General features: G+C 49.5%; 10 protein-coding genes across 10 annotated transcripts; 6 read left to right on the plus strand and 4 right to left on the minus strand.

The window, feature by feature from the left end:
* Positions 1-847: 847 nt before the first annotated feature.
* AO090023000851 (pentatricopeptide repeat protein) lies at positions 848-2,779 on the plus strand (the record flags this gene model as incomplete). Its single annotated transcript, XM_001821301.3, has 1 exon — positions 848-2,779. One exon carries the CDS (start codon positions 848-850, stop codon positions 2,777-2,779), a length of 1,932 nt encoding a protein of 643 aa, XP_001821353.3.
* A 378-nt stretch (positions 2,780-3,157) lies between these two features.
* AO090023000852 (putative RecQ family helicase RecQ) lies at positions 3,158-4,962 on the plus strand (the record flags this gene model as incomplete). The annotated part of the gene is made up of 4 exons (XM_023235794.1): positions 3,158-3,237; positions 3,292-3,410; positions 3,484-3,518; positions 3,577-4,962. 4 exons carry the CDS (start codon positions 3,158-3,160, stop codon positions 4,960-4,962), a joined length of 1,620 nt encoding a protein of 539 aa, XP_023090780.1.
* A 564-nt stretch (positions 4,963-5,526) lies between these two features.
* On the minus strand, positions 5,527-7,678 carry AO090023000853 (KH domain-containing protein; the record flags this gene model as incomplete). Its single annotated transcript, XM_001821303.1, has 9 exons — positions 5,527-5,550; positions 5,609-6,164; positions 6,216-6,424; positions 6,482-6,646; positions 6,712-6,764; positions 6,840-6,861; positions 7,076-7,237; positions 7,308-7,387; positions 7,465-7,678. The coding sequence occupies 9 exons, from the start codon at positions 7,676-7,678 to the stop codon at positions 5,527-5,529; spliced, it is 1,485 nt and encodes a 494-aa protein (XP_001821355.1).
* A 607-nt stretch (positions 7,679-8,285) lies between these two features.
* On the plus strand, positions 8,286-9,308 carry AO090023000854 (acetolactate synthase regulatory subunit; the record flags this gene model as incomplete). The annotated part of the gene is made up of 2 exons (XM_001821304.3): positions 8,286-9,076; positions 9,131-9,308. The coding sequence occupies 2 exons, from the start codon at positions 8,286-8,288 to the stop codon at positions 9,306-9,308; spliced, it is 969 nt and encodes a 322-aa protein (XP_001821356.1).
* Positions 9,309-9,716: 408 nt separating this feature from the next.
* On the minus strand, positions 9,717-12,620 carry AO090023000855 (uncharacterized protein; the record flags this gene model as incomplete). Its single annotated transcript, XM_001821305.1, has 5 exons — positions 9,717-10,058; positions 10,199-10,368; positions 10,429-10,746; positions 10,802-11,761; positions 11,810-12,620. The coding sequence occupies 5 exons, from the start codon at positions 12,618-12,620 to the stop codon at positions 9,717-9,719; spliced, it is 2,601 nt and encodes an 866-aa protein (XP_001821357.1).
* Positions 12,621-13,186: 566 nt separating this feature from the next.
* argB (ornithine carbamoyltransferase) lies at positions 13,187-14,305 on the plus strand (the record flags this gene model as incomplete). Its single annotated transcript, XM_001821306.3, has 1 exon — positions 13,187-14,305. One exon carries the CDS (start codon positions 13,187-13,189, stop codon positions 14,303-14,305), a length of 1,119 nt encoding a protein of 372 aa, XP_001821358.1.
* A 352-nt stretch (positions 14,306-14,657) lies between these two features.
* AO090023000857 (DUF3984 domain-containing protein) lies at positions 14,658-15,897 on the plus strand (the record flags this gene model as incomplete). The annotated part of the gene is made up of 2 exons (XM_001821307.3): positions 14,658-14,663; positions 14,722-15,897. The coding sequence occupies 2 exons, from the start codon at positions 14,658-14,660 to the stop codon at positions 15,895-15,897; spliced, it is 1,182 nt and encodes a 393-aa protein (XP_001821359.1).
* A 1,130-nt stretch (positions 15,898-17,027) lies between these two features.
* Positions 17,028-18,033, minus strand: AO090023000858 (cut8/STS1 family protein; the record flags this gene model as incomplete). Its single annotated transcript, XM_001821308.3, has 2 exons — positions 17,028-17,890; positions 17,958-18,033. The coding sequence occupies 2 exons, from the start codon at positions 18,031-18,033 to the stop codon at positions 17,028-17,030; spliced, it is 939 nt and encodes a 312-aa protein (XP_001821360.1).
* Positions 18,034-18,740: 707 nt separating this feature from the next.
* On the minus strand, positions 18,741-22,264 carry AO090023000859 (ATP-dependent RNA helicase MTR4; the record flags this gene model as incomplete). Its single annotated transcript, XM_001821309.1, has 6 exons — positions 18,741-18,921; positions 18,993-19,558; positions 19,614-20,209; positions 20,263-21,324; positions 21,378-21,468; positions 21,518-22,264. The coding sequence occupies 6 exons, from the start codon at positions 22,262-22,264 to the stop codon at positions 18,741-18,743; spliced, it is 3,243 nt and encodes a 1,080-aa protein (XP_001821361.1).
* A 1,256-nt stretch (positions 22,265-23,520) lies between these two features.
* On the plus strand, positions 23,521-27,927 carry AO090023000861 (Elongator subunit IKI3; the record flags this gene model as incomplete). Its single annotated transcript, XM_001821310.1, has 9 exons — positions 23,521-24,658; positions 24,713-24,805; positions 24,859-25,418; positions 25,478-25,631; positions 25,684-26,026; positions 26,082-26,320; positions 26,372-26,505; positions 26,555-26,834; positions 26,900-27,927. 9 exons carry the CDS (start codon positions 23,521-23,523, stop codon positions 27,925-27,927), a joined length of 3,969 nt encoding a protein of 1,322 aa, XP_001821362.1.
* Between the last annotated feature and the right edge of the window lie 70 nt (positions 27,928-27,997).

The following is a 27,997-nucleotide window of genomic DNA, read 5'->3' on the forward strand; positions in this document are numbered from 1 at the left end:
GGGCGGCTCCGATTGGACCGACCGTGGCTCCGCTCCGGTGCAAAGCCAAAGAGATTATTGAGAGAGAACATAATAATTTGACGCGGAGCTTTACTTTAGAACCCACCCTTCCCCCAATTCTCCTCCCCAAATTCTGACTTTGCTTTCATTTGCGGCCTGCCACGCTCGAGGAGCAGACCGCTCGATCCTTTTCAATCTGCTCGAGACCTCCTCGGGATATGCACGGTTGACTCGATGCCACGATGTCTGCCGTCTCATGCCTCATCCCAATAGGTTCCAGAGCTCGCCCAACCTGCGACTGTCCCCTGCGCAGGGTTTGGATACGTGCTTGTCCGTCAATTGCAGTTCCATGTCTAAGCCAGAGTCATTCTCCTACAATGCTTCCATCCGGAGACTCAGCTCTAGACGCCCTCGCCCTTCCGCTGCCTCTATAGCAGACCTTTTCGTCAGCTCGCTGGTGATGGCAGGCTACTGCCGGGAGCACTCTCCTCGAGGACGAGGGCTGTCGACAATGTCTGCGAAGACGTCGAGATGCGAGATGGCGAGATGGCGAGACAGGGGCATGACGAGTACGGGGCACTTATCGAAAAGACGCCTGGATTATCTAGGGTCGCCGGCGAAGTGCCTGGGGGTGGTACATCGTCCAAGAACACAGCGGATGTTCAATTCCGGCATTGCGCAAAAGTTAGAAGACGACGAGGGCGAAGACATTCGTATACCAAGCCGATCAATAGAGAGACCTTCGCCTAGGATACATCACAACAAAGCGGAAGCAGATCAAAGGCCACATTTAGACGGGGGGCTACCACCATCGCAACACACGCTCAAAGAATTGAAATGTGAGCCGATGACGAGCACCTTTACTCTAGAGGATTCAGAACATAACACGTCTTACCCCGTCTCCGGAGAAAACGCACTTGACCGCCAAGTAGATCCACCTGCGGTATCAACCATATCCCACTACCACGGGAAGACGAGCCCGGCTAAAGAATTACACGAAGCTACCTCAAAACTATACCGTTCTGTCTTTGGAGATTCCTTGGACTGGAAGCAGGCTGTTGATACTGTTGTTGATGATGGGCAGGTTGAATCATCGTCACCTCGACCTGTTGTGCTTCGTAAGGACAATAAAGAAGATGCCGTGGAGCTCCAGTCAGTCGCGGTATTCGTTGAAGCCTTGTGGGATGAAAAGAAATCCAATCAATATATTTTCCGACTGTACAGAGATCTTCCCTACCCAGGAGTGTCGTACTTGTCAAAAAGGTCACGAGGGGCTCTTTTGCGACGGTTTGCTAACCCTCCTAACCGCCGGTGGGTTGATGCTCGCCGCTATCTTGGGTTAATAGAAGACATGGTGGCTGCAAAACTCCCTGTGTCGCGGTCATTGTGGAGTTCTGCTATCCATCTGGCAGGCCGTGCATCTGGCAAAGTGTGCAAGAGGGATTTAGTGAGATCAATCGGTCTCTGGCAGCAAATGGAGCATGTAGCTGGAGTCAAGTCAGATGGCGTCGTGTTTAACATCCTTTTCGACATAGCCATTAAAGCTGGCCAATTCACAGTCGCAGACCGTCTAATGGAGGAAATGGCGAAACGTGAAATTGCTTTTACTCGCCCTGGAAAGGTTTCCAAAATGTACTACTACGGCATGCAACAGGATGCGGATGGCATCCGTCAGACGTTCGATGCCTTCGTGAGTAGTGGGGAGATTGTTGACACAGTGGTACTAAACTGCCTGATAGTATCCTTTCTTCGGGCTGGGGAAACGAAGACTGCCGAGCAGTTATATCATCGCATGATGCAGGCACAGAACACAGTTGAACTTGATCTCGAGCAGAGGCTACAACATGGGCCGAGTTTGACCTCAGAGTTCATCGTTTATCGCAAAAAGACCAGGAAGCTCAATCGGCTTTTACAAGTATCTGCTTCTCTTAAGGACCAACTACCTGAACACCATCGAGCTTTGCAGGAGGCTTTTCCTATGATCCCCGATACGCGGACATTCCATATTCTTCTTGCTCACCACGCCTATCGATCGGGCAACTTGCACGCTTTCATGTCGGTCATAAGTGACATGGAAAAGACCTTTTCAATTCCACCGCGTGGAATGATATATTTGTTGCTTTTCGACGGATTCGCTTACAATGGCCGAAAGAGAAAGGGCTGGACTGCTGAACGGCTGTGGAACGCATGGCGAGCGTATCTTCGCGCTCTCTACGAATCAAAGAACAGATTCAATGATCGCTTTCATTTTCGTACAGCAAAGCTCGTCTGGGAAAATCCGCTAGGAAATAGCGCTGCATTATTGGCAGCACAGACACCTACACTGCCAAGAAAACCAATGGGCTTATACACCCCATTGCCCTCGGGCAGGTCCGAGGCAAAGACCACGTCTGAAGAACACCAGCAGGAGCAGGTAGACGAGAGTAACGAAGCAAGCAAGGAAGATTTTGAAGAATTAAGTGCCAATGATGGGACAACTGAATTCGATGATGACATTGATACCGACGAGCTGTTCAGTTTCCGAGGCCGAGACCAGCATGCCGAGGACGGTGAGCTTGAAGGGCTGGAGCGCCAGATTGAGAATGGAGTATTTTTAGGCCGCCGGATGATTATCATCATCCTTCGAGCATTCGGTGCCTGCTGCGGACCTAAGGAAGTCATGGAGGTCTGGCTGCATATCGAACGACTTTGGCAACCAAAAAGGCGCAAAGCGCTTGACGTCATGGCCGTGAAAGAAGAGCTGGAGAAGCAGATAAACAAAGGCAGTAGGAGACACTGAAGTCTGACTGAAAGAAATTCAGTGCATGTACATTATAGACCTGTTATATATACCCTCCAGGTGCATACCATTTGATGACAGCTATTAGACTAACTGCACTATTCTGATCATGTACAGTGAATATTTTTGTGATATCTAGTTTTAGCAATAATAAATTGAAATTCAAAAGAATTGAACATCCAGAAAATAGACAAGATATTAGGGGTGTTTATTACCTTTACTGCATCAGGAAAGGTAATGACTGCCATCCCACGTGATATCGCGTTCCGTCTTCTATTCCAACGCGTTTCGCGGATTTTCCCCAAAGTAAATTCAAACAAGCCTTCTCTTTTTTCTCATTAAGACCGCACATACTTTGATGTAAAAGATGCAGCGGAGATGATAAACGACAATCTGAAGCGTCGCAAGGTAGACTTAGACTTTTATCTACACCGGGTTTTCCGAAAGAAGTCGTTCCGGTAAGTTCGTATACTCTTGGGCTGGCACTTGAACTAATCTTATGCTCTGAATAGTCCTCTACAGCGAGAGGTAGTCACGGCGGCCATGGAAGGTCATGATGTCTTCCTGCAGGCATCTACATCTTTTGGAAAGAGCCTGTGCTTCCAATTGCCTGCTGTCATCAGCCATGGCGGTTGGTCCACCTCCATCATGTAGACTTCGGTCTGAGACTTTCGTTGTATTCTAAATATTCCTCTCTTACACAGTGACTGTCGTTGTATGCCCTCTCCTCGCATTGATGGTAAGTTAAGGAAACGCAATGCCAGGAATCCAGGTCATTGAAGCAACACAACCTACAGACAGACCAAGTAAACGCGCTCCAAGCCCTAGGAGTAGCAGTGGCAACAATCAATTCGACTACCTCACTTTCAGAGAGACGCGAGATCCTCGCCGACCTTCTCTCAGGACATCCCCGAACCCGCCTTCTTTATGTAACCCCAGAGCTATGCCAAACGGAGACGTTCCGGCGAAATCTCCAAACTATCCATTCCCAGGGAGAGCTCAATCGTGTCGCCATCGACGAGGCCCACTGCATCAGTGAATGGGGCCATGACTTCCGCCCAGCGTACAAGGAACTGTCTTGGTTCAAACGGGCCTTGAACAACCCCCCAGTTCCGATCAGCGCCTGCACGGCCACCGCAACCCCGCGTGTCCGTCAGGATATCATAAATCTCCTCGGTTTAGATCCCGGCCAATTGAAGATTTTCAATACACCATCAGCTCGACCAAACATACATTACGAGATCAGATATCTCCCAAATCCTATCGACGATTCAGGAGACTCTGGAAAGGCCCAAGTTAACGACTTCGTCTCCTGGCTGAAGTCCATCCAGAGCCGTCGAAGAGCCAGATTGGGGGGAAATGACGCTAATCTTCCACCTATATCCGGTATCATTTACGTGTCCTTCAGATCATCGTCGGAAAACCTTGCCGGCATTCTGTCAACATCATGGAACGGCAATATCCGAGCAGTTGCCTATCACGCCGGTCTTTCCTCCCAAGACAGGACCCAGATTCAGTCACAGTGGACATCCCCACAGTCACTCTCAGAACCAAACGACCAAACCCCAGCGTTCTACATAATAGTCGCAACTAATGCGTTCGGCATGGGCATCGATAACCCCCATGTTCGATTCGTAGTTCACTGGAACCCTCCCCGAAGCTTCGAGGGGTTTGTACAAGAGTCCGGTCGCGCAGGTCGCGATGGCCGTGCCGCCGCATCAATCGTTTACTTCAACACCCAAGAGCGAGATAAAGTACTCGATCGTCTCCGACGAGACGTTGAAAATGCCTACAATCGCGCCAACAAGAAACCAGCGAATGGAGTATCCAAGGACGATCCTAACAGCAATCTTCAAAATCAATACGCTCGGCTGCGGAGTTTTCAAAAAGTTGTTCGCTATTGTGAGTCAACTAGCCGGTGCAGGCACGAGATGATTAAGGATTTCTTCGGAGACCTAGAACTTGAGAGGATGGGTTCTCAGGCCCCGAGCTCCGAAATGAAAACAGGCTCAAGCGCATCGCCGTGCGACTTTGCTTGTGATTTTTGCAAGGAAGGCCCCAGGGGTCTAACGCTTCGCAAGGCAAGAATGGCCATTGAGAATGAGTTAATGGACTGTACGCAGTGGGATTACATGTCGAACATGGAGGCAATGTATCCGGATGCTTTTTCTGGTTTCGACTAGAGATGAACTGCAGCGTGGTTATGTACCCCGTTGCTCTTATGTATAGTTAACGACATGCAGGCGTATAATTATAAACGATTAGATTAATACCCCTACCAGATATGGTTTCTTAGATTTCGGAGTGTCTGTATAGGACAGACCTTTGGCACTATGTACAAATTCTATCCCTTCTTCCAGCGATATAGTCCACACATCATAGCCCAGAATTGTCCGGGCATGGTATTCAAAGAATAGTGGCAACATGTGTACTAAGTATGAACCTTCCGGATTCACGATTCCCAAATGTATGATTCATCCGAAAACCAATACTCTCTACTAACTACGGATTATATCTTATTTAGCGTTGAGAAAAGAATATGGAGCTGAGCGAGGAATTCCAATCTTTTCTAGCACGAACACAATATTGCCCAAATCCGACTTCATCAGATGTCAAACATGGGAATAAGCTATAAATTTTCACCTGGCCAATAAGTGAATTTATCGGCGACGGTAACAAGTTAGGGTATTTTGATTCCTCCTGCTTTTGTGGTTGTCTCCATCTCAAATATCTAGCCGAGGACAAGTTCACAGGCCCGGTGGCGGTGGGACCTATATCATGCCGGGTCAGTAAAGTCTTTCTTTCATAATACTGGGACAAAGTACGTACTGCACTGTAGCTGCCGCCGGGGGGAGGTGGAGGGGGGGAACCTGAACCGGGAGGCGGAGGAGGGGGCGCTTCACTAGTCGGAGGAGGGGGAGGGGGAGCGGGACTTTGGGACTGCGACTGCGGCTGTGACTGCTGCTGTTGCTGCTGGGCGTATTGCTGATAGTATTGGTAGTAGGCGACGTAGTTTTGATATCCACCGTAGGCAGCGTAGGGATCGGATCCGTAGTACTGTGCATACTGTGCGCTATAGTCGGCTAGGTTCTGTCCTCCCGATGACCCTGTGGCGCCTTGCGCGGCTGGGCTACCAGACGTGGAGGGCGAGTTCTGGTGCGAATGATTCCCATAACCACCACTGCCACTGCCACTGCCACCCCCATTACCTCCACCGTAGCCTCCACCATAGCCCCCTCCCTGATAACGGTCTCCACGCTGGCCATATCCGCCATAGTTGTGCTGGGGCGGGTTCTCCTTGAAGCGCTGATACTGTTCTCGAACATTGGCCAAAAGGTCCTCGCACAGCTCTTTGGCGCTCTTAACATCGTTGGGATCGGGTCCACTGTGCGTTGTTAAATTTCAAAGCTTCGAGGTGGGGAGATAAAGTACTTACGCAACATGCAAGAACATTGGCTCCTCGCTTTCTCTGCCGGTACTGGGTTCCATGAAGCCGGAGCCTCGACCTTTGATTTGAACCTTGCATCGAGTTCTCTGTTGAATATGCTTTACATATGCACCGCCCTGTCCGACAACCTGGGCACGAAGGTTAAAGCCAGGAATTGGCTCAAGGTCCACTGGAATCCGCTCCTCGGGCCATTTACGCTGAGAATAGTTAGCATACTTCTCAGTACAGTGGACTATACTCCTGCAATTTCATACACGACCGTATTCATCACGTTCCACTTGTTCCGGCTCACGTCGACGGAATCGGCGCTCATCGACCAGGTTGGGGAGTTCCTTCTTCATGAGCTCGTTGATCAAATCCACGGCCTTTTCCAGGCCTTCTTTGTTCGTACTCGTCACATGTAGGTACAGCGGGGGGTTCTGTGAAGAGCAGATGTACCCTGTTAGACAGTCACTCGTCACCGCACGTTGACAGTTTTACATACCGCGGCAGTTGCCATGCTCTTATCCGGGTAATAGTTTCCTCGAGTTGTGACATCTTAAAACAAAAATTAGAGATGAGCTTCCTTTTTCACTAAGTAGTTGATAAATTTAACATGGAGTGAAGGCGTACCGGCGCCAGTTTCTTCCTTAATCTAGATGTCACGCAGCGGAGGTCAGCAGATGCAAATGAGGGGAAATGGGATGCTATGGATGATTAGGACTGGGTAAGCTTTGGCCACGACCCTATGCGGAGAAAAAGAAAAAAAGATAAAAAGAAGGAAACAGGTGAAGGGGAGCATGGCCGCAGCGGAAGCCAGCTTGCGGAAGGATGCCTGGAATATCAGCGGATGCAACAGGAGTAATTACCATCTTCTGAGTAGAGCCCTTGGTCAGTGTGTAGCGGTTGCGCAAGTCATTAATTTCAATGTCCTTGATATAGTCTCCATCAGCAACGTAGATGTCTGTGTTAAGTTTCGTGGATGCGTCTCCAGCGGACGGTGATGCGGCTGCCGGTGCGGGACTTGTAGCCTACCAGGACAATCAGTTAGTTGAATATATTCCAGGGTTGAGCGACTGTAATCATGTATGCTATACTCACCGAACGGATAGGAGGAACATCGACATGCTGAATACCCTTCTTTGCTTGCAACTGAGCGTTGATCTTGGCCGCTGCGGCAGCTGTATTTTGTCAGGATGTCAGCCTCCTATATCCCATCCAACAATTTCTTCAGACGCGAGAGGTAGGGCAGTCATACCCGCTGCGGCAGCTGGATCCGCACCCCCGGACTTCTTTGCCGGGTCTGCGCTAGGGCTTCGAGGTTCGCGACTAAGAGGACTCCGAGTGCGAGTAGCTTCAGACTGTCGCGACGAGGGAGATCGAGAACGACGATCGAAACGAGAGGCCCGGCGCGGCTCCGGTTCTGTTTGATCAAAGCGGGATCGTTTGACACGGCGTTCGTCGTCGGCCATGATGAATAGTCAATTTTAGATGTTGAGGCTGAACGAGAAGGAATTGGAGCAATCACAATGCGAATGAGATGCTCTAAAGACCACTGCAAAGGACTTCTTTGAAGGCGGTGGAGAGCGACGGATCACCTGGTTGGACACTAGCGTAACAATGAGCAGCTAACGGGGTTCGTAACGGTGGGACCAATGAGCGAGACCATGTAAGTAAAGGAAATCGACACTTCAAAGGACTCTTCAGTACACAACAAGAGGCTGATCAATGATCCCTCAGTGATGACAGATTTTAAAAGAACAGAAGATGATCGGGTAGTGATCTGAGACACACGCACGCACCAACACCAACAAAAAGCAAGAGTCGCAAATGAATCTGGGCCCAAAAAATGCAAATCAGGTGCCAATGCTGCACTGGGACCAAAGCGGTATAGCGGTAATGCTCCGGAGTCAGTGACCTTACTCCGTACCAGAGCCTGAGTCAGCACCCCGACCTCGGAAGTCTTCGACTATAAAATGCGATTTATGACTACAATCCCCATCCGTCAAGTGTGAAGTCACTGCCTCCATCGTTTCCTTCGTATTGCCTGCTTTTGCTTGCAGGCCAATTTGGGAGACCATGGCTTTCCGGCGTCCTTTGATGCTGTCCAAGACAGCATCAGCGCCTTTTTCCTCCCTTGCTGGCAGAACTGCCCGAGTGGCCGCGACTCTGCCCCGGTTCACCACAGCTAGAGCCTCTTCCAGCTCGACCTCCGCCCTCGCCTACAAGGCGCTCCATCGTCGCTCTCCCCTTCCTCTTCCTGTGTCGGACTCTTCTCCGCAATGGGATGCTCCGACTGCCGTCTCGTCGATTCTGTATGAGACTCCCGTTGCGCCGACCAACCCCCCGAAACGCCATATCCTGAACTGTCTGGTGCAGAATGAGCCTGGTGTTCTTTCTCGTGTTTCTGGAATTTTGGCCGCCCGTGGCTTCAACATTGACAGTCTGGTCGTGTGTAACACCGAAGTCGAAGATCTGTCCCGCATGACCATCGTGCTGCAGGGTCAGGATGGTGTCGTCGAGCAGGCCCGACGCCAGCTCGACGACCTCGTTCCCGTCTGGGCCGTCCTCGACTACACAGACTCTGCTCTCGTGCAGCGCGAGTTGCTTCTTGCGAAGGTCAGCATCCTGGGTCCTGAGTTCTTCGAGGAATTGCTTCAGCACCACCGCGAGATCACCACCCCCGGCGAGACCCTCGACGGCCAGAAGGATAAGGCCGAGGCCCAGATCACTGAATTCCATCCCCGCAATCTCCCTCCCAGTCAGGCATTGAGACACAAGCACGAGCATCTTGACGCCATCACTCGCTTGACCCACCAGTTCGGCGGCAAGGTTCTTGATATTAGCAACAACAACTGTATTGTTGAAGTGTGAGTTGCCATTCACCATGTACACATTGCTGCATTCACTGACGTTCTTAATAGCTCCGCCAAGCCGTCTCGTATTGACTCCTTCATGAAGCTCATCGCTCCCTTCGGTGTCTTGGAGTCTACCCGTACCGGTTTGATGGCTCTGCCTCGTTCACCTCTTCACGAGCAGGTTGAGGAGATCGAGAAGGAGGCTGCCGACGTTGTCGACGCGAGCACCCTTCCTCCTGGTTAAAAATTGGATATCCGAAATGAAAAGAATCGCAATGAAGCAGCAAACTTGTTCTTCTCGGAAGTTATAATATTTAGTGTAAAATTTAGCAGTTCTTTTTTCCCTTGAGTCACGCAGTTTTCATGAGTATACTATCTATGTTTCCATGTCGTCGACCTGAAACTTGGTTTAATTTGGCTTTATCAGCCTCCACAGGCATATATTTCTTAGCGTGGTAGTTGTAAGATAATTTTCGTAGAAGGAGAGAAAAGATGGAGTTGGTAGCCAATTGCTCAGTCCCGAAATTTAACCCCGCAAAACCGCGTGCCCTCTATACCCAAACGCCTGCCCATGTAACCTAAGAGGGCAAAAACAAAACGCCCAAGAAAAAGGAGTGTTTCTTTCTACCAGTCACTCGCGAAAACCATAACACTAAATCTTCACCCTTGCGGTGATTCCCTGACCATAGTATGTTATGGTAGTGCGATAGCGTCTAATCAGAACGCCAACCTTTGCTACAGCATCCAACTTGAGTGTACCGCCAAGGGCTTTTCTCAAAGCGTCATATCCTATCCCATTCAAATTCAACTCCACAGGTAACCGCGGGGTCGTGGAGAGACCCGGTGGCACCGAAAAAGGGATGTAGTAATTGATACTACCGACTTCTTCGTGCTTCTGATAGAAGGCATTGGCTTCTACCGATGTGACCTCTATGGTCGTATTAGGAAACGGGGAGGACAATGTGAACTCCGCCGTTGATGACCATAAGTGTAGCTAGTATAGCAGGCAAAAGTCAGCAAGACCAAAAGTACATTGTAGAAAACTGTCTTGACTTGGAAGATGTTCCCCAGGAGAACATATCATTAATAGTGATTGTCGTGTAGAGAAACAGCTTCCATGAAAGTAGACAGTACCGTTGTATCCTGGATAAACTTTGGCTTTCCATCCTCATCACCGGGATTTCCAGGAACAGGCACCCCAGGGATTGGGACTTCAAGTCCTAGTCTAGAGAGCGCCTGTCCAAGTTCTGGTTGAGCCGGGAATGTTCCCTCGTGACTGCGAATTGTTACGGACGTGTTGTAACCTAGTAGTAGTTAAGCAAACAGACCCAGCTAGCAAGATCCACAAAATAATACAAACTCACCGGAAACATATCGTGAGAGCATCTCTTGGCCAGCAGCTATACCAGCTGAGCCGCCTAGTTCGAGTGGATTCCATTGCAGGTTGGCATGGATACCAGAATTCACCCCAGGCACAATCACAAGGTCTCGGGCAGTTATGTGAGCCAATTTGGTCTCATTGTAGACAAGAATAAAGTCAACAAATGGTACCGAAGCGGAGTATGGCGATGGATTCGTCAAGTTGATTTTCGCTTTCATTACGAGTGACGATTCAGTTGTTGGTCCGAGTGCTATCGATTCAACCCGTGGACTCAGTCCTTCAAGTGAGTCACCGTACGGTGCTATTCAGGTATCAGCAAAATAACACGCCCAGTGTCAAATTCTATTGCAACTCACGTTTAACGTTCACAGCACCCTCGGCTGGTATTCCACGAACAGCATAGGTCCCAAGCCCTGTAGAGACTTCTGCATCCACACTTGCAGCAACTGTCAGTCTCACAGGTTCTCCTTCAAAGAGCAAGGCTTGTAGAATATCTGACAAAACATCCCCGTCAGTCACCTGAAGTGGCACATGCTTCATGGAAAAATTAACGAGCAGAGCCGGAGCTCCATCAACATTTTCCAGAAGAGTGGAATTAGCTGGCTGCCATTCTTGTAAATTCAAGACACCGAGCTTCTTCCCATGATAATAGATGTCAGAGTTGGCACGAACATGAGGTACATCCAGGTGAAGCAGGTTTAGCTGCTCAGGCAACCCAATCAAGACATTCACCAAGGCTGATACCCTAGGCTGAGATTCGGGAGTATCAGGCTCTGCAAGAGGATTAGGCATGTCGAAATGCACATCTGTCATGGTGAAGTTTTTGACGAGATTGTCTAGAGCATGTCCTGTAAAAGCCAAGGGTACTGTCACGGTCTTGAGAATGTCTACCACCCACTCAGGCGTTCCCAGAGACGGAAAGTCGGCTCCACGAACATAAACTGTAGTCTGAAGACCCTGCATATAACTCTTCACAAGAAGATCCAAGGGTGACTTTTTCTTTCCGGGGCAAGCCTTCGTTAAATCATCAGAAAGACTCTGGACAATTCCAGCAACGTCGATAGACGTGGGCTGCCCTGGATGTATGGGGAATCCTTTAGTTGTGACGTCCGCTACTGAGATATATGGGTCGCCTGGCGAGCAATTTGGCACGAGCACCTCAAATCCAAGCGGAGGGATACTCAGGCCAAAGGGCGAATCGACAAGAGCAGCCACTGAGGCATCTACCTCCATAGCTCCATTATGTCCGGGCGTATCTGTATCGTGCACATTGAACTTTGTAACATTGACCTTTGGGAGTGTTGGGAAATCACCCTCTACATACAACGTCAGAGATCTCTTTGCAAAAGAATAGCGCGACTTACCATGGAAGGTTATAGAGTCAGTTATCGTCTGCTCGCCCAAACTCAGAATGCCAGATTTAAGTGGCACTGTTGCTTTCCCCTGCACTCGCAGGCGGTCAAGTCGCCCTTCTAACCAATCAACTGCTACCGCGCGGATACCAGGGATGTCGCCAGCGACTAGGTCCGCCAAGAAGTTGACATGGTTGACATGGCCATTCTGAATGTTGACCTTGATAGAAGGTAAAGATGCTGTCCCGACGAGTACGTTGCCGTACTCTGGAAGATACACTTCGACTTCCGACTGGCCCGTCTCGACTTCTCTACCAATCCATGTGACAAAACGACCAAGATTCCGCACCGGCGCTTTCTTTATACGGCCCGCATCAAGTACGAGGTCTCCCTGTATCCTGGCCTGAATTCCATCCGCTGTGGCCGACTCAACCGAAACATTAGTTGGATTGAATACGGTGGCATCCACTGCATACTGCTTCACTAAAGCCGGCGCGACAAAAGCGAATATAAGGATTGTTATAATCGCAATCAGGGATAGCAAGACACAGAATATTGGCCATCGTACTCTGCCTCGTGGTTTCTTTGAATCATTGGTAACGAGAAAGTCTTCTGAGGCTGCCGAAGATCGTCTAGTTGCAACGCCCCCGTATGTTGCCAAGTCCTCTTCCCGGCTGAGGAGTAAAGGGGTGGATTCGGAAGATAATTCGAATGGAGGCGCAGGACTCGAGTCGGAAGATTGTCTTTCGTCGATCGGTGACGAAGGACGCGAAGAGGGCCTGGACCCCTTGTTCAGTAAAGGCCTGCTTGCCTCTTCAGCCATGATGGCTGGGGGGGCCGGATAAGTGGGGGAGATGGGGAGAGGGATGTGGAGGAGATAACACGATAGCAATACGTTATGGGTAGATAAGAGAGATAAAAGATGATGGCGTTCGTAGATTGAGAAAAGAAAGCTCCCGGTGGTGATGAGTTCGGTAGAAGGGGACGTAAGGCTAAGAATTAAAATATTTAGCTTGCGTATGGACAACGCACGCAGGATGAATTGGCCAGACCTGGAAGTATAGCCTATCAGTTTGAATCACCGTGATGATCGGCAATCATACCACGCTAACCCGAACTGGACAAGGCGTGGTGTGGAGACGGAAAAAGCGGATCACATTGGAGGAGTCACACTTAACGCTTTCAAGCTAACTGACTGACTCGACGGTCGAGCTAAGGTACGTACTATTTCTTTTTTCTTTTCTCTTTGTCTCTTGTTGCTGCTGTTGACTCTCTCTCTTCTAGTCCGATAAGAACTGAGTCATTTCAATCCTCTGGTTCTTACTCTATATATTCCCCCTCCCCTACTACCCAATTGCTTCTCCGCATACTACCGGAAATTATCTCATCATGACTTGCGGTCTGAAGCTGGCCGCCGCTCGTTACGGCAACCATACCTTGCGCCAGAAGATTCCACTCAACGCTGTGCGCCGATACACTTCTCACACTGCTACTTCTACGACTCCCCCCACCTCGCCATTCGCTCCTCGCCATTTTCTTTCCATCGCTGATCTTACCTCAACGGAGTTCGCAACCCTCGTCCGTAATGCATCTTCACACAAACGAACCATCAAGTCGGGATCAATCCCTCAGAACCTGCTTGGTTCTATGACCGGACAGACTGTAGCTATGCTGTTCAGCAAACGCAGTACCAGAACCAGGATATCTACTGAAGGGGCTGTGGTGCGCTTGGGAGGACATCCAATGTTTCTGGGCAAGGATGATATTCAACTCGGTGTCAATGAGTCCTTGTATGACTCTGCGGTTGTAATCTCCTCCATGGTCTCTTGTATTGTAGCCCGAGTCGGCAAGCACGCTGAGGTTGCAGACCTTGCCAAGCATTCAACCGTGCCTGTTATCAACGCTCTCTGTGACTCCTTCCACCCTCTCCAGGCCATTGCCGATTTTCAGACCATCTACGAAACATTTACACCTAAGGCCCATCGCTCTGACAGTTTGGGTCTGGAGGGCCTCAAGATTGCCTGGGTCGGTGATGCAAACAACGTTCTGTTCGACATGGCAATTGCTGCTACCAAGATGGGTATTGATATCGCCGTTGCGACTCCGAAGGGCTATGAGATTCCTGCCCCGATGTTGGAGCTCATCAAGCAGGCCAGCAACGGTGTCTCAAAGCCAGGAAAGATTATTGAGACCAACGTTCCTGAGGAGGCGGTTAAGGGTGCGGATATCCTGGTAACTGACACCTGGGTTTCCATGGGACAGGAGGCAGAGTCGATCAAGCGGGTGAAGGACTTCGAGGGCTTCCAGATCACTTCGGAACTTGCCAAGCGCGGTGGTGCGAACGAAGGCTGGAAGTTCATGCACTGCCTGCCTCGTCACCCTGAGGAAGTCAGCGATGAAGTTTTCTACAGCCCACGGTCCTTGGTCTTCCCCGAAGCGGAGAATCGGTTGTGGGCTGCGATCTCGGCCATGGAGGGCTTTGTTGTCAATAAGGGAAGGATTGAGTAAGCCTTAAAAAAGAAATAAATCATAAAAATCTATATAGTCCAAAGCTCAATTCTGAATGGATTAATGGACCGTTGTTTGACTTTCCATACCGAAGTATGTAGTATAGAATACCACAAACATGTAAACACGTCTATATATGTAGAAGTAAAACCGCACTTACTACGGAGGTATAAAAAAATAAAGCCGTTGGTGCCCGCATTCACATGTCACGGGCGGAGTTGCCGACAAAACAAGGCCAACAACCCTCCAAAATCTCATGAGCTGCTGCATCCATCATACCATTAATGAGCTTGCCACTCTCTTAGTGCCCTCTTCCTATATTTATTGCCCTCCGTGGCCCCAGGCAACCTAGATGGAGGTATGTATTTCCCTGCTGACGGGTAGTAATAAATTACATCCTAATGACTCCACAACAGCTTTCGCAGTCCGGGGGCGGCTTTCGCTCGCGCCGCTCCTATCCCTCACTAAACCATGCCTCCCTAGCTCCATTAACATCTCGATTCCCTATTGACGATGATGTCGAGCACCAGGATTACTTTACTCCAAGGGCTGAAGATTCTGAGTCCTACTACAGCGCTCATGATATCCCCGCAAAGACTTCGTATCTTTCCAGTTACTCCGTCCCCGGTACCCCAGGTCTATTGTCTCACTCCCGCAGCGGGTCCAGGGCCCGACACCACCAGCGGAGTAAAAGTTCGACCCGCGCACACCTGAGCGATACCAACCTCCAAGGTCAAGATGATGCTCAACCACCTCACCACCAAGCGCCGAAGATGAAGCGACACTCATCTCGTCATCACCCGTCAGACTCAGCTAGTCGTCGTGATGCAGAGTGGATGCTTCGCGCTGGGATCGCACTAGCTTCCTCGACCCGAGAAGAGAAGGGTCAAAGTTGGCTCGCGAAACGGGAGAGTTCGACTAGTCTGGTTGACGAAGGTAACTATGACGTGGAATCACCTGGTCACTTTAACAAAGTGACTAGGAAATCCAGATCCGGGCGGTCAACCCCGGCGGCATCTCGGTCGCGCGTTGTCAGTAGAAGAGGCAGTCGGCCTGACCTTATCATGACTGGTCTCGAGATGACTTCTGCTAGACAGGGTGACAGTGGCAGTCTTGAAAGTCCTGCGCTTGATGTGCGACACTTCGTCCCGGATTTTGTGGACGAGCGTATCCGTGCAGAGATGGCGATTATTCAACAGGAGGAATATACCTCCGACTCTGACGAGTACTCTGACTCGGAGGACGACATTGACGAGCAGGAGATGCAGCGCTTGACCCGAGAGCGCGGCTTTGGGTTGGGCAGTTGGTTCGATCGCATGGTGGAATGGACAGTATTCGGTGTTGACGACTGGCCACTGTCTTATTCCAGCGGACCTGTTGACCAGGTTCCCAAGAATGTCGAGTGGGCAGAGCCTGGCGTCGCTGATGAAGACGACGACCAGGTATCCATATCAGGACGGACTGATAGGACTGATGGTGCGTCGACCATTAGCGATTTTGAGGACCCCGCGGTGACGGAAAAACCAGGCGACCAAGGGGGCTGGGAAGATGCATGGTGGCTATTTGGGGTTATGAAGCGTGCGCTGTTATGAGAATGATTTTGTTACTTGGGTAAAGCATGCGGAAGCGTGTAGAATGTCAGATTGTGGAAGGTTGCTTTTTGATATATATAATACTTCAAAGGCATGGATATGATGACTATACGACCATTTCCTCGTCATGTATTGTAACGCATGTGATATTAATCTAACACTGTTCAAAATGTCACCTCTCAACTCTCCATTTCAAACTTTACATATTTGTTAAACAATACGTTCTCTCGGGCAGACATAGAGCCTGTTTTCTAGCAATGCTAGCCTTATCCCTCCCCGGACGGATTCTGCCCAACAGGCCCCTGTCAGCAATTCTGATATTGGTTCCATGGGTTCAATCCACTCGCTCCACTACCCCTGAGGAATTGCACAGATGCCCACGTAATGGGGCTGATGGGTCCTCTTGAGTTGTTCAATTCATCTTGCGTCCACTGCCCATATGACAGTGACACAGATCAGAATAATTTTTTTTTTTCTTTTTTCTTTTTTGACCTTTACTTGACACGTAACCTGACCCGGTGACCGAAAATTTCAGTATATAACTGAGTCCTCCCAAGATGCAACAAGAGAACAGAGCACAAGTCACACTCCAGTAAAATAAAGAAAAAATAAAATAAAAGGGTATACAAGACAGGTAGAAAAGTAGAAAAGATAGAAACCTAATGAATATAGTTCGCAGGAAGTGGTAAAAAATTCGAGAAAACGTCCGAAATGTCGATCGTAGTAGTATAAAGAAAACTGAAGGAAATGAATCAAGGAAGGATAGAAAACCATGCTTAATCTTAGTGACACAATGTCATGGTGGTGAGAAAATGAAACCTGGGCCATGGGTTGATATCTAAGGAAAGGCAATATGTAGATGGACTCTGACTGACACAAGATGAAAATGCGAGGTAAAAAAAAAAGAAAAGAAAGAAAAAGAAAAAGAAGGAAGAATTTCTCTTTGCACACTGTAAACGCCAAGTTGACCCTCAACTCTCTAGTTCATGCAGTTGGTATCGTGATCGTATCATACGTAGATGTGCACGGTCGAGGATTCAGACAGTAGGTTTGGAAATATCGAAGACGAGAAGATGGGGGTGTCTCTAGGATAATCGTAGGGTATAAATAGGTCGTACAAGCTGGTGGGTTTACCATGGCCCAACTTTAACTGGAGTTCCCAGTCCGTATGTGCCGGACAGGAGCTGTTCCCGGATGGACCCAAAGTCATTGCCACCTGGGCTTGCATGGCTTTGGGTCTCAGGTCCGTGCATCCATCCTAAGCTGGCTCCAAGCTCGTTGACGGCCGCCTGCAGTTTACCACCGGAGTTTTGGTTGTGCTTCGCCAACTTCTGATCCCAACCACCATACTGTAACTGAATGCCTCCGCCGCGTTTGGCAGCTTCCCGGATCACAAGGATCCAGGCCTTGCAGATTTCATCGTATGCAGAGTCCCGCTCTATGTTGTTCTGGGGTGTGTGCCATCGTGGTAATGCGTGAATAATTTCAGTGGCGCCATCTAGGTAATTTAGAGATAAAGAAGGTTGAATTTCGTTAGGTGGTAGGAAGTGCGGTGTGAAGTCGCTCAAGGCATCCAGAAGATTGGATAGAGGTTGTCGAACTCGATTATAAGCGTAGTCGGATGCTGGGTTGCCGCCCAAGGGGAAGGAGGATTGGAGAGTAGATTGGTAGTTTCGAAGCACCTGAAGCGCAGAAGACACACTCGGGCGAGGAGCAGTATGAACAACTTCATCAACTAGCCCCGGATGGCGTTCACACATCGACCGAAGGACCCCCCGGAGAGCATCTGTATCTAAGGTCTCTAACAAACGAGGAAGTGACAGGGGTCGGCCGCTGACATTCGGACGGGCCCGTTTCATATTCCGGCTTGGAAGAGACCTCGGTGTGAAGGCTGGCGAGCTCGTCGGAGAGGCAGACATTCGTCCATCATGATCGTTACCATCGTCGTCGGCTTTCCGCTTGCGGCTATTAGGGGTGTAGGTTGGTGTAGACACTGGACGGTATTCATCAGCATATTCGTTATCTCGACCATCGGTTATCAATGTAAGGGGGTTTCTTACTTGGACGAGAGGAGGAAAGACGGGAATATTCGTAGAAGTGTGGAGGCACAGGTGGTGTAGCCACCAAGCTGTTCATGATGACCACGGACAGCTGGTGGGCGGAGAGATGAAGAAACCTGACGCTGACTGAACGACGGTGATATGGGGTATTATAAGAAGTCAGCTACAGGGCACGAGGCAAAGGTGCAGAGGGAAGAGATAATGCAAGGGAAAGACAAAAAATGCAGGAAGAGAGACTGAAGGAGTGAGGGAGAGAAGATGGAATTGGTGGGGAAGAGAGAAAGAAGAGAAGCGGTGGACTGGAAAAGGCGGTTGCGGGAGGCAACGCACGCCTTCTGCGCAGGTCGAGCGTCCATGATGACCACGACATTATTCCCTCTTATCGTCACTTTTCTGTTTGAATGCTTCAACCTCACTCTCGAAGGTTTTATGAGAACTTAAAAGTGTGTTTTTGTTTTAGATTTATTTCCGTTGCTCTGGTCCCCTTGCCATGACCACCGTTACCATCATCAATTATCATAATAATACAAAGTTTGAGGGGGTCAAAAATTTTGAAATTTTATTTCATTTCGCCATAAAAAACATATGGTAAAGTAATTACACGGAAAGCAAACCCAACGATGATACCCTGTTTTTTGAGCCCTCCGACGCCAGGGAAATGCCACCACCACCACTCACCATGAGCAATTTGTCATACATGAGTGGAAACACGATGGTTGGGGATGAAAGTAATATCGCTGTAATAGAAGCAAGGTAGTAGTAATAGTAGTAGGAGTCGTACATCTATAGATACAAGGACTGGGCGGCAACAATGTCCCTGCGGACCTTGGTTAAGGCGGTCTCAAATTTACTCTCAAGTTCCTCGCTTCCCATGACCTTGGAGGCCTGTGCCATCTGTCGTAAACATTCTTCCAATCGGCGGAAGACTCGGATCAAACTGCCTTCGTAAACATCCGTCATTTTACTGTGAGGAAGGAAAGGTATCATTAGCGTCTTGTCACATTCCGAGCTAAACGGTGGCAAATAGGGACTCACCAGATATCAACGAAGGACTTGCCATTCGCCCACTCATATATAACCTCCATCAACTCCCAATGGAAGCTCTGCACATACTCCTCTTCATTGACAGCGAGCTTTGACTCCTGAGAAACCTTGGCAACAATTCGGGCTTGCGCCTGGATTTCCTTGAGGGGCTTCGCCAACTCGTCCCGTGTTAGGGCAGGGGTCTCCTTGGACTTCTCTTCGAAAACGAACACACTCAGCACCGAAGCGACTTGTTCAGGTGTAAGGTTATTGAAGAAACCGTTGAAAAGCAATTCGCTGAGCATCAATTCGTCACCCGTGCTAATTTCACAGGCCACACGGGCTTTCAACTGCACGACCTCGGCTTCGTTGATGAATCCAAACCGACGAAGCACTCGTTTACGGCACTTTAGCTCGTCAAGCTGCATGATCGACATAGCCTCGGAGATCTTCTTTTTGGTGGCCTTGATCTTGGATCCAGTTTCAACCTTGTCCGAGTACTGTTCATAAAGTTCCGGCAGACGTGGCGAGTTGTGCAATGGGTTAGAGAGGAGACGAGATTCAAGCACTTCAATTTTCTGCACTTTTCGTTAGCACACCTTGGACACCCATTCACAACAAGGCTTATCTTACCCTAAGCAGCTTCTTGAAGTTGTCATCCTTGATGTTCATGTTCTCAATCGGATCAAGCACAGCAATGCCATCTGGGAAGCGTTTTTGCACCTCATCCAGAGCCTTCTTCACCCCATTCCTTGAATCCGCCGAATGTAAATCCTTCGGGAGGAAAATTCGAATGTGAGAGATAGATTGGAGACAGCTGAGAACTACCGGCACCACCTCCATACGGGAGTTTTCGCCCTCCTTTGGCGGCCTGACGCCGGACGGCAAATCTTCAAAGGTCTTAGTGCCGACCGACGGCCCGTCGGCGATCCTCAGCAAAACGTCAACAACATATTTCTGGTACGGCGTAGGTTCTTCGGTCGAATTCTTCGGGGCCTTGCGTTGCTTGTAGTTGACAACGACACCCCATCCGAAATCCACATCCTTGTGCTTGATGCTGATCAAGCGTCCAGGCTGGATGAAGGGTAGGCAGTAATTGGGATGGCTTATAACCGCCTGCATGTCATCGGTGAATTGGCGGATCTGTTTCCTCAAATCGTAGTATTCACGAATGGTTCCTTCGTCAGAAATAGTCATGTTGGCCCTCTTCTCCTCCAACTCAGCAAGCTCTGTACTAAGGTTAGCAAGATGCAGCAGTATCGACACTTGAATGTACACGTACCTTTTTCAAGAGTGGCAACGCCGGCGGTATTTTGGAACTGGTAGAAACATCTTTCCAACATGAACTCAGGTGAGATACCCTCTACACGCATGAGGTTCAGAATCATGTTGTAGCCCAGATGGAACGCCGAATTCAGTCGGTCTTGTTCACCACGAACAATCTCCTTGGCTACAGCGGGATCCATCTCTTCACCAACCATCATAATAACAATACCTCGGTCATCGAGACCTCTTCGACCAGCACGACCGGACATCTGAATAAATTCTGACGGGGTGACCCAGCGCTGACTGAAACCGTCGAATTTGCGAACGCTTGTGAAAACAACGGTTTTCGCGGGCATGTTAAGACCGATGGAGAATGTTTCAGTAGCGAAAAGAACTTTGATGAGACCTTCTTGGAAGAGAATTTCAATGGTCTCTTTCAAAATGGGAAGGAGACCAGAGTGGTGGACACCGATACCTCTGCGCAAGAGAGGTAGAATGTTTTGAATCTGGGGGAGGTTCCTGTCCTCTTCCGAGAGCATTTCAATCGCACTGTTAAAAACCTTGGAAACCATTTCCTTCTCAGAGTCGTCATTAAAGGCCAAGTTGCTCATCTGCAGAGCACCTGACTCGCATTCACGCTTGCTGAAACTGAAGACAATCACAGGGTTGTAGTTTTTGATCATGATCATCTTGACAATCTTATAGATGTCGCTTGGGCCCTTATTTTTACCTTTATTCAACTTCTTATCTTTGCCTTTTCCTTTCCTCTTGGCCATAGCATCCGCTGGGTCATCGCCCTTTTTGTCCGCAATAGTACTCATAGCCTTCTGGAAGTTTTCTTCGCGGAACACGCCCTTCTCGTCTACAACCAGGTGAATTCCATCGGCACCAGCAGGGAAGAAATAATGTTGTAAGGGTGTCGGTCTGTAATCGGTATAAACAACGTGGCAAGGTTGATTGTGCATCTTCACGATCCATTCGGCGAATTGCATGGCATTGGGGATTGTGGCAGACAAGAACACATAGCGAACCTTATCTGGAAGCAGAATAATGGTTTCCTCCCAGACCACACCTCGGGCTGTATCCACAGTTAACGAGCTGAATTCTAGCGTCACCCCTGAAGAGACTTACTCGCATCGCGCATATAATGGATTTCATCGAAGACAACCCAGGCGACTTCACGCATAATCTCGGAGCCACGGTACAGCATAGACCGCAAAATCTAAAACATGTTAAAATTACAAGGCTCAGAACGGGGTAAGGAAACCTACCTCCGTTGTCATAACCAGACAAGTAGCCGTTGGATTGATGGTAACATCACCCGTCATTAGACCAACATCTCCAAACTCTGCTGCAAATTCTCGGTATTTCTGGTTGCTAAGGGCCTTGATCGGACTTGTATAGATAACTCTCTGGTTGTTCTTCAAGCTCTGGGCAATAGCATATTCGGCGACGACGGTCTTTCCGGCACTAGTGTGGGCTGAAACTAGCACACTCTCCTCTCTTTGTATTGATGCGATGGAAACCTGCTGGAACGGATCGAGGGTGAACGGCCATACTCGTGCCGGGTTCTCGGGAGGTTTATGCTCGGAGATGGGCACGTATGGATAGTTCGGCGGGATCGCGACCTGATGGCGGATTTGGTGCGATAGCACAACGGATGCCGAATCATTGGCGGCTTGAAGTCCTGCAGATCCGGCGACTTCACGCTCTTGCGCTGTCTCGAACAAGTCGGCTACCACAGGTTCCGGTTCCTTCTCGAGTCGCGGCCGTTTCGCATCCGGTTGTTCATTGTTGTCTGTCGTGGGCGCGTCGCCCTCCTCTGGCTCGGAAGTCTCTTCAACGGGGGTATCGACAACGGCGACAGGTTCCTTTGCTTCTACGGTAGCACCGCTTTCCTTCACATCCCCATTGACCTGACGCTTCTTGCTCTTGTCTTTCTTGGGACGTTTGGGAGCTCCATCAGAGGGCTTAACAGCCTGGGGCTGGTCCTCAAAAACATCGAAAAGTTCATCCATGGTCGGTCGAACGTTCAAGGTCGGCCGCAAGGAGCAAGGACGGACAACGACCGGATGGTTGAAGTGCTCGTCGCACTATGTCGCACTCGCCGATTCACTGAGAAATTTCAATGTTCCTTTTGACGCGGGCGGCATGTGATTGGTCAGAGCCACTACTGCTGGTCTTTCCGCCGGACAAACTTGCCGTTCGGAATGGTATACACGTGACCCGGCTCCGGGCCGACGATTGTCATTCCACCACTCCTACTCTTCCCGCCAGTTACGAGAAGAGTAGATTGCCTTGACCATCCGTGCCCTGTTGCTTTCCTCAAGGTAGGTAAACTGCTGGCTGGTGATATACATCTTCCCAATTGCATCTGACACAACCCAAGATGAACGCCGCTACCGCTCTGCGGGCCAGAATGGCCACCTCTTTCGTCGCCCGTCGTGGCTTTTCCACCACCCGCGCCCAGCTCGGCAGCCCGTACCACTACGCTGAGGGCCCTCGCTCGAACATCCCCTTCAACCCTCTTACCAAGTTCTTCTTTTTCCGCTACTGGGCTTTCATGAGTGAGTGATTCCCAATTGATCGTTACGGGTTGGATTCGTTCTGGGTTGCTAACTTCAAACGTTTAGTCACCGGTTTCGGTGCTCCCTTCGCCATTGCTGGTATGTTATTCATAGATTTGGCGATGGTTATGGTCAAATATCTAACAAGATCTTTCCTACAGTCTGGCAGACCTACAAGACTCGCTAAGCGGGTTTTCGCAATGTATACCTTCTCCGCGCCATGGGATCGTTGGGCACTGGGAATTGGTCGAAAATGTACCCTACACTGGAAGTATTCGGAATTTGTGTATAAAGCAAGAGAATCGATTATTAAGCTCTGAATTCCGGTGTATTCAATAAGCTGCATTGTAGTATGTTATCGACCTCGTAGTTGTGGTTGGAATGAATTGGGTCAAAATGGGCTGATTCCATATTAGAATATGGATGAAGTCATTGGTCGATTTTTTGTCTGCAGAGAAAATTAAAATCTTTTGGTCCGCATCCGATTATGTTTGCAAAGCTCCGCAACTGTAGGAACATAATCTATACTTCTTCCTTGTCGAACTGCTAGATGAAGATTATTTCTTGATCTAGCTTTAATTTTTTTTCTATTTTTCATTTCTATTCTGTCTTAATCCTCTTCTATATTTCTTTTTCTTCTACCCCAGAGCTTCCATTGATTTATGGCCGCGGGGTAAAAAAAAAGATTACAATTAAACTTATCAGATATGCGCAACTTGAAAAATGTTCGCCTCGCCGAGGTGCAGCTTCAGAGTGAGCTGCCATTAACAGCTACTGCTTGGGACACTGCCTCGGATGCAGTAATTTGCACTTTTGGTCCTACTGAGAGCAATCCAGTTATTGAACTTAGGAGAAAGCGTCAAGACGCCTATTTCTCAGAGCCCGTAGGCGCAGATGTGTTTGAGTGCATCGCCTCATGGGACGCACCATGCCCTCTGCCAGACCTCCCCTGTGACCGAGTACTCTCTCTCCATTATTTTGCAGACAACCTTAGTGCCTGTCTAGTACTTGAAGGGGGTGATATCGTCATTGTCCGTGAAGAACCTCTTCCAGGGGAGGACAAGATTGAGATTCTGGGCTCGGTTGATGTGGGCATCACTGCTGCTGCTTGGTCTCCAGACGAGGAACTCTTAGCTCTAACCACAAGAGCTAACACATTCTTGTACATGACCAGGGAGTTCGAGAATGTGGCTGAAATTACCTTCACTCCAGAGGACCTCAAGGCGTCTCAACATGTCTCCGTTGGCTGGGGAAAGAAGGAAACACAGTTTCAAGGAAAGAGAGCCAAGGCTCTTCGTGACCCGACGGTCCCTGAAAGGGTAGACGAAGGAAAGCTGAGCAGTAATGATGATAGGAGGACAACTATTACCTGGAGAGGAGATGGTGCCTATGTCGCGGTAAATAGTATCGAAGAGGGTACTCGTCGCGCAATCCGCGTATATTCTAGAGAGGGAACCTTAGACAGTGTGAGTGAGCCAGTGGATGGGCTGGAAGGGGCCCTGAGTTGGAGGCCTTATGGTAATCTTATTGCCGGTATCCAACGACGTGACGATCGAGTTGATGTTGTATTTTTCGAAAGAAACGGCTTGCGTCACGGAGAGTTCACACTTCGCCTCACTGAGGAAGAAATGTCATCCTGGGCATCGGATATCCACCTGACCTGGAATGTCGATTCGACGGTACTCGCTGTTCAATTCAAAGACAGGGTCCAGCTCTGGACAATGGGTAACTATCATTACTACTTAAAGCAGGAGTTTCCTGTGGCCGTGAACTCCAGCTGCCCAAATCCTTTTGCCTTCAAGTGGCACCAGGAGAAGACACTGCGCTTTGTTGCAGGCGCTTCAGGTACTTTCTCTGTATCTGATATTGATTAAGGAATATGTACTGACTGCATTGCAGAGTCGATATTGGACGCGGAGTTTGTGTTTGACGTCTCTCATGGTTCGACTATTGTGCCAAATGATGTTGGAGCTGTTGCTGTCATCGATGGAAGTAAGTTTTAATTGCTTCCAAAGCAGATTTAATGCTCCTCTAACCAAGCAAAGAAAATCTCAAGTTGACTCCGCTGAGGCTTGCGGGTGTCCCGCCACCTATGGCCCACAATGAGTTGATATTGGACTCGAACGTTATTGACGTCGCGTTCAGCAAGTCGGGCACGCGTATTGCTGTCCTGACGAAGGATTGTTTCTCTATATTTATGTGGTCCCTCAAGACTCGCCCAGTGGCTGCACCTATTCTTGAGTCGAGCTATCCGTTGTCTGATGCTTTGGACAGCAGGCCTCGGCAACTTGCCTTTATCAATGAGAATGAGGTTTATATCCTCAAGAGTCGTGGACCGAATAATGCCAACATCGAGCGAACGACTCTGGAAACTAGAACAACCAAAATCGCGTACCAGGCGGGCGAGTCGGAGCAGTTGGTTTCAATATTCCCATCCCTCAACCATGAGGCACTGTGGATTTCTCACATCAGCCAATATGGACAACCAATTGCCTACTCCACCATTTCTATGCCATCTACAGAGGAATTTGTAGCAGCCCCGTACACGCAGGGTCCTTCCGTCGACACATATTGGGCCAATGCCGTTCAGCTATCAGAAGATGAGGTAATCCTTTTTTTGACCCTAGCTCGCTACTTATTTCTCGCGCATGCTAATCTTCGAAGCATCTTTTGATCTCTATGACAAAGACTGGCGCCTTGTACGCGAATAAGACTCTGCTTGCGAAGAACTGCACCTCCTTCCTCGTGACCCAATCCCACGTCTTGTTCACTACTTCTCAGCACCTCCTAAAATTCGTTCACTTGACCAGGGCAGAGGGTGAGTGCTTTAAAGTCCATCTTATGCCGCATCATGGCTAACCCTTCGGCAGACATGGAGGTCCCTCCTGATACGCCAGAGACCGACGAGCGTTGCAGAAGCATTGAGCGTGGTTCGCGCTTGGTGTCGGTAATACCTAGTGTGTTTGCCGTTGTGTTGCAGGCACCTCGTGGTAATATCGAGACCACATACCCCCGTGCTCTTGTCCTAGCGGGCATCAGGTCCTTCATTGACCGCAAGAACTACCGCTCGGCTTTCCTTACCTGCCGCAGCCAAATGGTAGATATGAATATTATTCATGACTACGCCCCAGAACAGTTCATGGAAAGTGTCCCATTATTCATTGACCAAGTGAAAAGAGTTGACTTCATCGACGAGTTTCTGTCCCGTCTAAGGTACGTCCAATATGCACATTCTCTTGTAGGGTGCTCCCTTCCTAACAATGTACAGCGAGGAGGATGTCTCTGAGACCCTGTACAAAGATACGCTGAAAACACCTAAGGCGGACGACAATCTGGTACCTGCCACTAAGGCCCCGGCCAAGGGTAAGGTTAATCGGATCTGTGATGCCTTCTTGGCTGCTTTGGACAAGAAGATCGATACTAATCTGCATAATCTTGTCACGGCACATGTTGTCAAGTCACCACCAGACCTTGAGGCTGGTCTTCAACTGGTTGCACGCCTGAGAGGTAAGTCTAAATCTCACCACCATCCTTGGCCAGCCGCTCACCTTACAATAGATCAGAGCTCCGAACAAGCAGAAGATGCAGTGGAACATATGTGCTTTTTGTCCGATGCCCACCGTTTATACGATACTGCGTTGGGTCTATACGACCTTGAGCTCACATTGCTTGTTGCCCAGCAAGCTCAGCGTGTAAGTAGCGCCAGCAAATCCGCAAGCATGTTATTCTAAAGCCGTTTAGGATCCTAGGGAATACCTCCCATTCTTGCGCAAGCTACAGCAGCTGCCTGAGCTTCGACGACAGTTCGAAATTGATAACTATCTCGGACGATGGGCCAAGGCTCTGGGACATCTTCACGTGCTTAACGCTCATGATGAGCTCAGGGCGTATGCTATCAAACATGTTTTGTATAAGGATGCCATCGATCTCTACAAATACCAGCAAGAGCAACTACGCGACATGACCAATCTCTACGCCGACTACCTCTACGATCAATCCAAATACAAAGAAGCAGCCATCGGTACGTATCCCTACACATACCTCTCTATCCCACAATACAATATATCAGCTGCTAACGAACCCCAGCTTACGAATCCCTTTCCCTATACACCGACGCCTACCAATGCTACCAGCGGGTCCATCTCTGGCGCGAATCCCTGTACTGCGCAATAATGGTCCCATTATCAGAGGAAAAGCTCAAAGCACACGCACTGGAATTAGCCACCACCCTGATAGAAGAGAACAAAGACTACGTCTCCGCAGCACACATCCACGCAGAACACCTCCACGACGTCCCCCTGGCCGCCCGTCTCCTGTGCCGCGGTTCTCGCTTCGCCGACGCAACACGCCTCCTCGCACTGCACGGCAAGCAAAATCTCGTCCCGGAAATCGTAGATACAGGTCTGGCAGACGCTATGGGCTCCATGACCGACCTTCTTGCCGACTTCCGATCTCAGCTGAACGCCCAAGTACCACGTATCGTGGAACTGCGCGTTCGTCGCGCTACCGACCCGCTGGCCTATTTCGGAGGTGATCCCACGATGGGAGGAGATATGGGTGTCGATATCCCAGATAACGTGTCCCTTGCACCTACGGATGCTTCTACACTTGCCGGTCGCAGTATGTTCACGAGGTATACTGGCAAGACGGGAAAGACTGGCAAGACGAATATGACGAGACAGACTTCCAAGACTCGTCGGAAGGAAGAGCGTAAGCGTGCTAGTGGTAAGAAGGGAACAGTGTACGAGGAAGAATACCTGGTGAACAGTGTACGGCGTCTTATCGAAAGAGTCAACTCGACGGTGTCTGAGGTCGAGACTCTTGTTAGTGCACTGCTCCGACGGGGCATGCGGGAGCGTGCCGCCGCTATTGAAAAGGCTATGCAGGAGGTGCTCAAGTTGTGTACTGACTCTCGAGTCGAAGTGTTCGGTGCCGTCGCTTCGCCAGGAGGCGAACAGACTGACGGCGCTGAGCCTGAGACTAATGTGAATACTGCTGAAGAGGTCTCACCGAGGGGTGGTCAGCGTGCTTTCGCGGACAGCATTGCGGCTACCCTAGGTGTTCGAGAAGCACCGGCAGTCAAGGAGCTGAAACAGTCGGCGTTGCTGAACTGAAGCCTTGACGGCAGAGGAAATGACTGAGAACTACCACGAATTTTCTACCTAAAACAGGGTCTCAAAAAGT

This window comes from Aspergillus oryzae, chromosome 3 (assembly GCF_000184455.2).
Source record: "Aspergillus oryzae RIB40 DNA, chromosome 3".
Lineage (NCBI taxonomy): Eukaryota > Fungi > Ascomycota > Eurotiomycetes > Eurotiales > Aspergillaceae > Aspergillus > Aspergillus oryzae.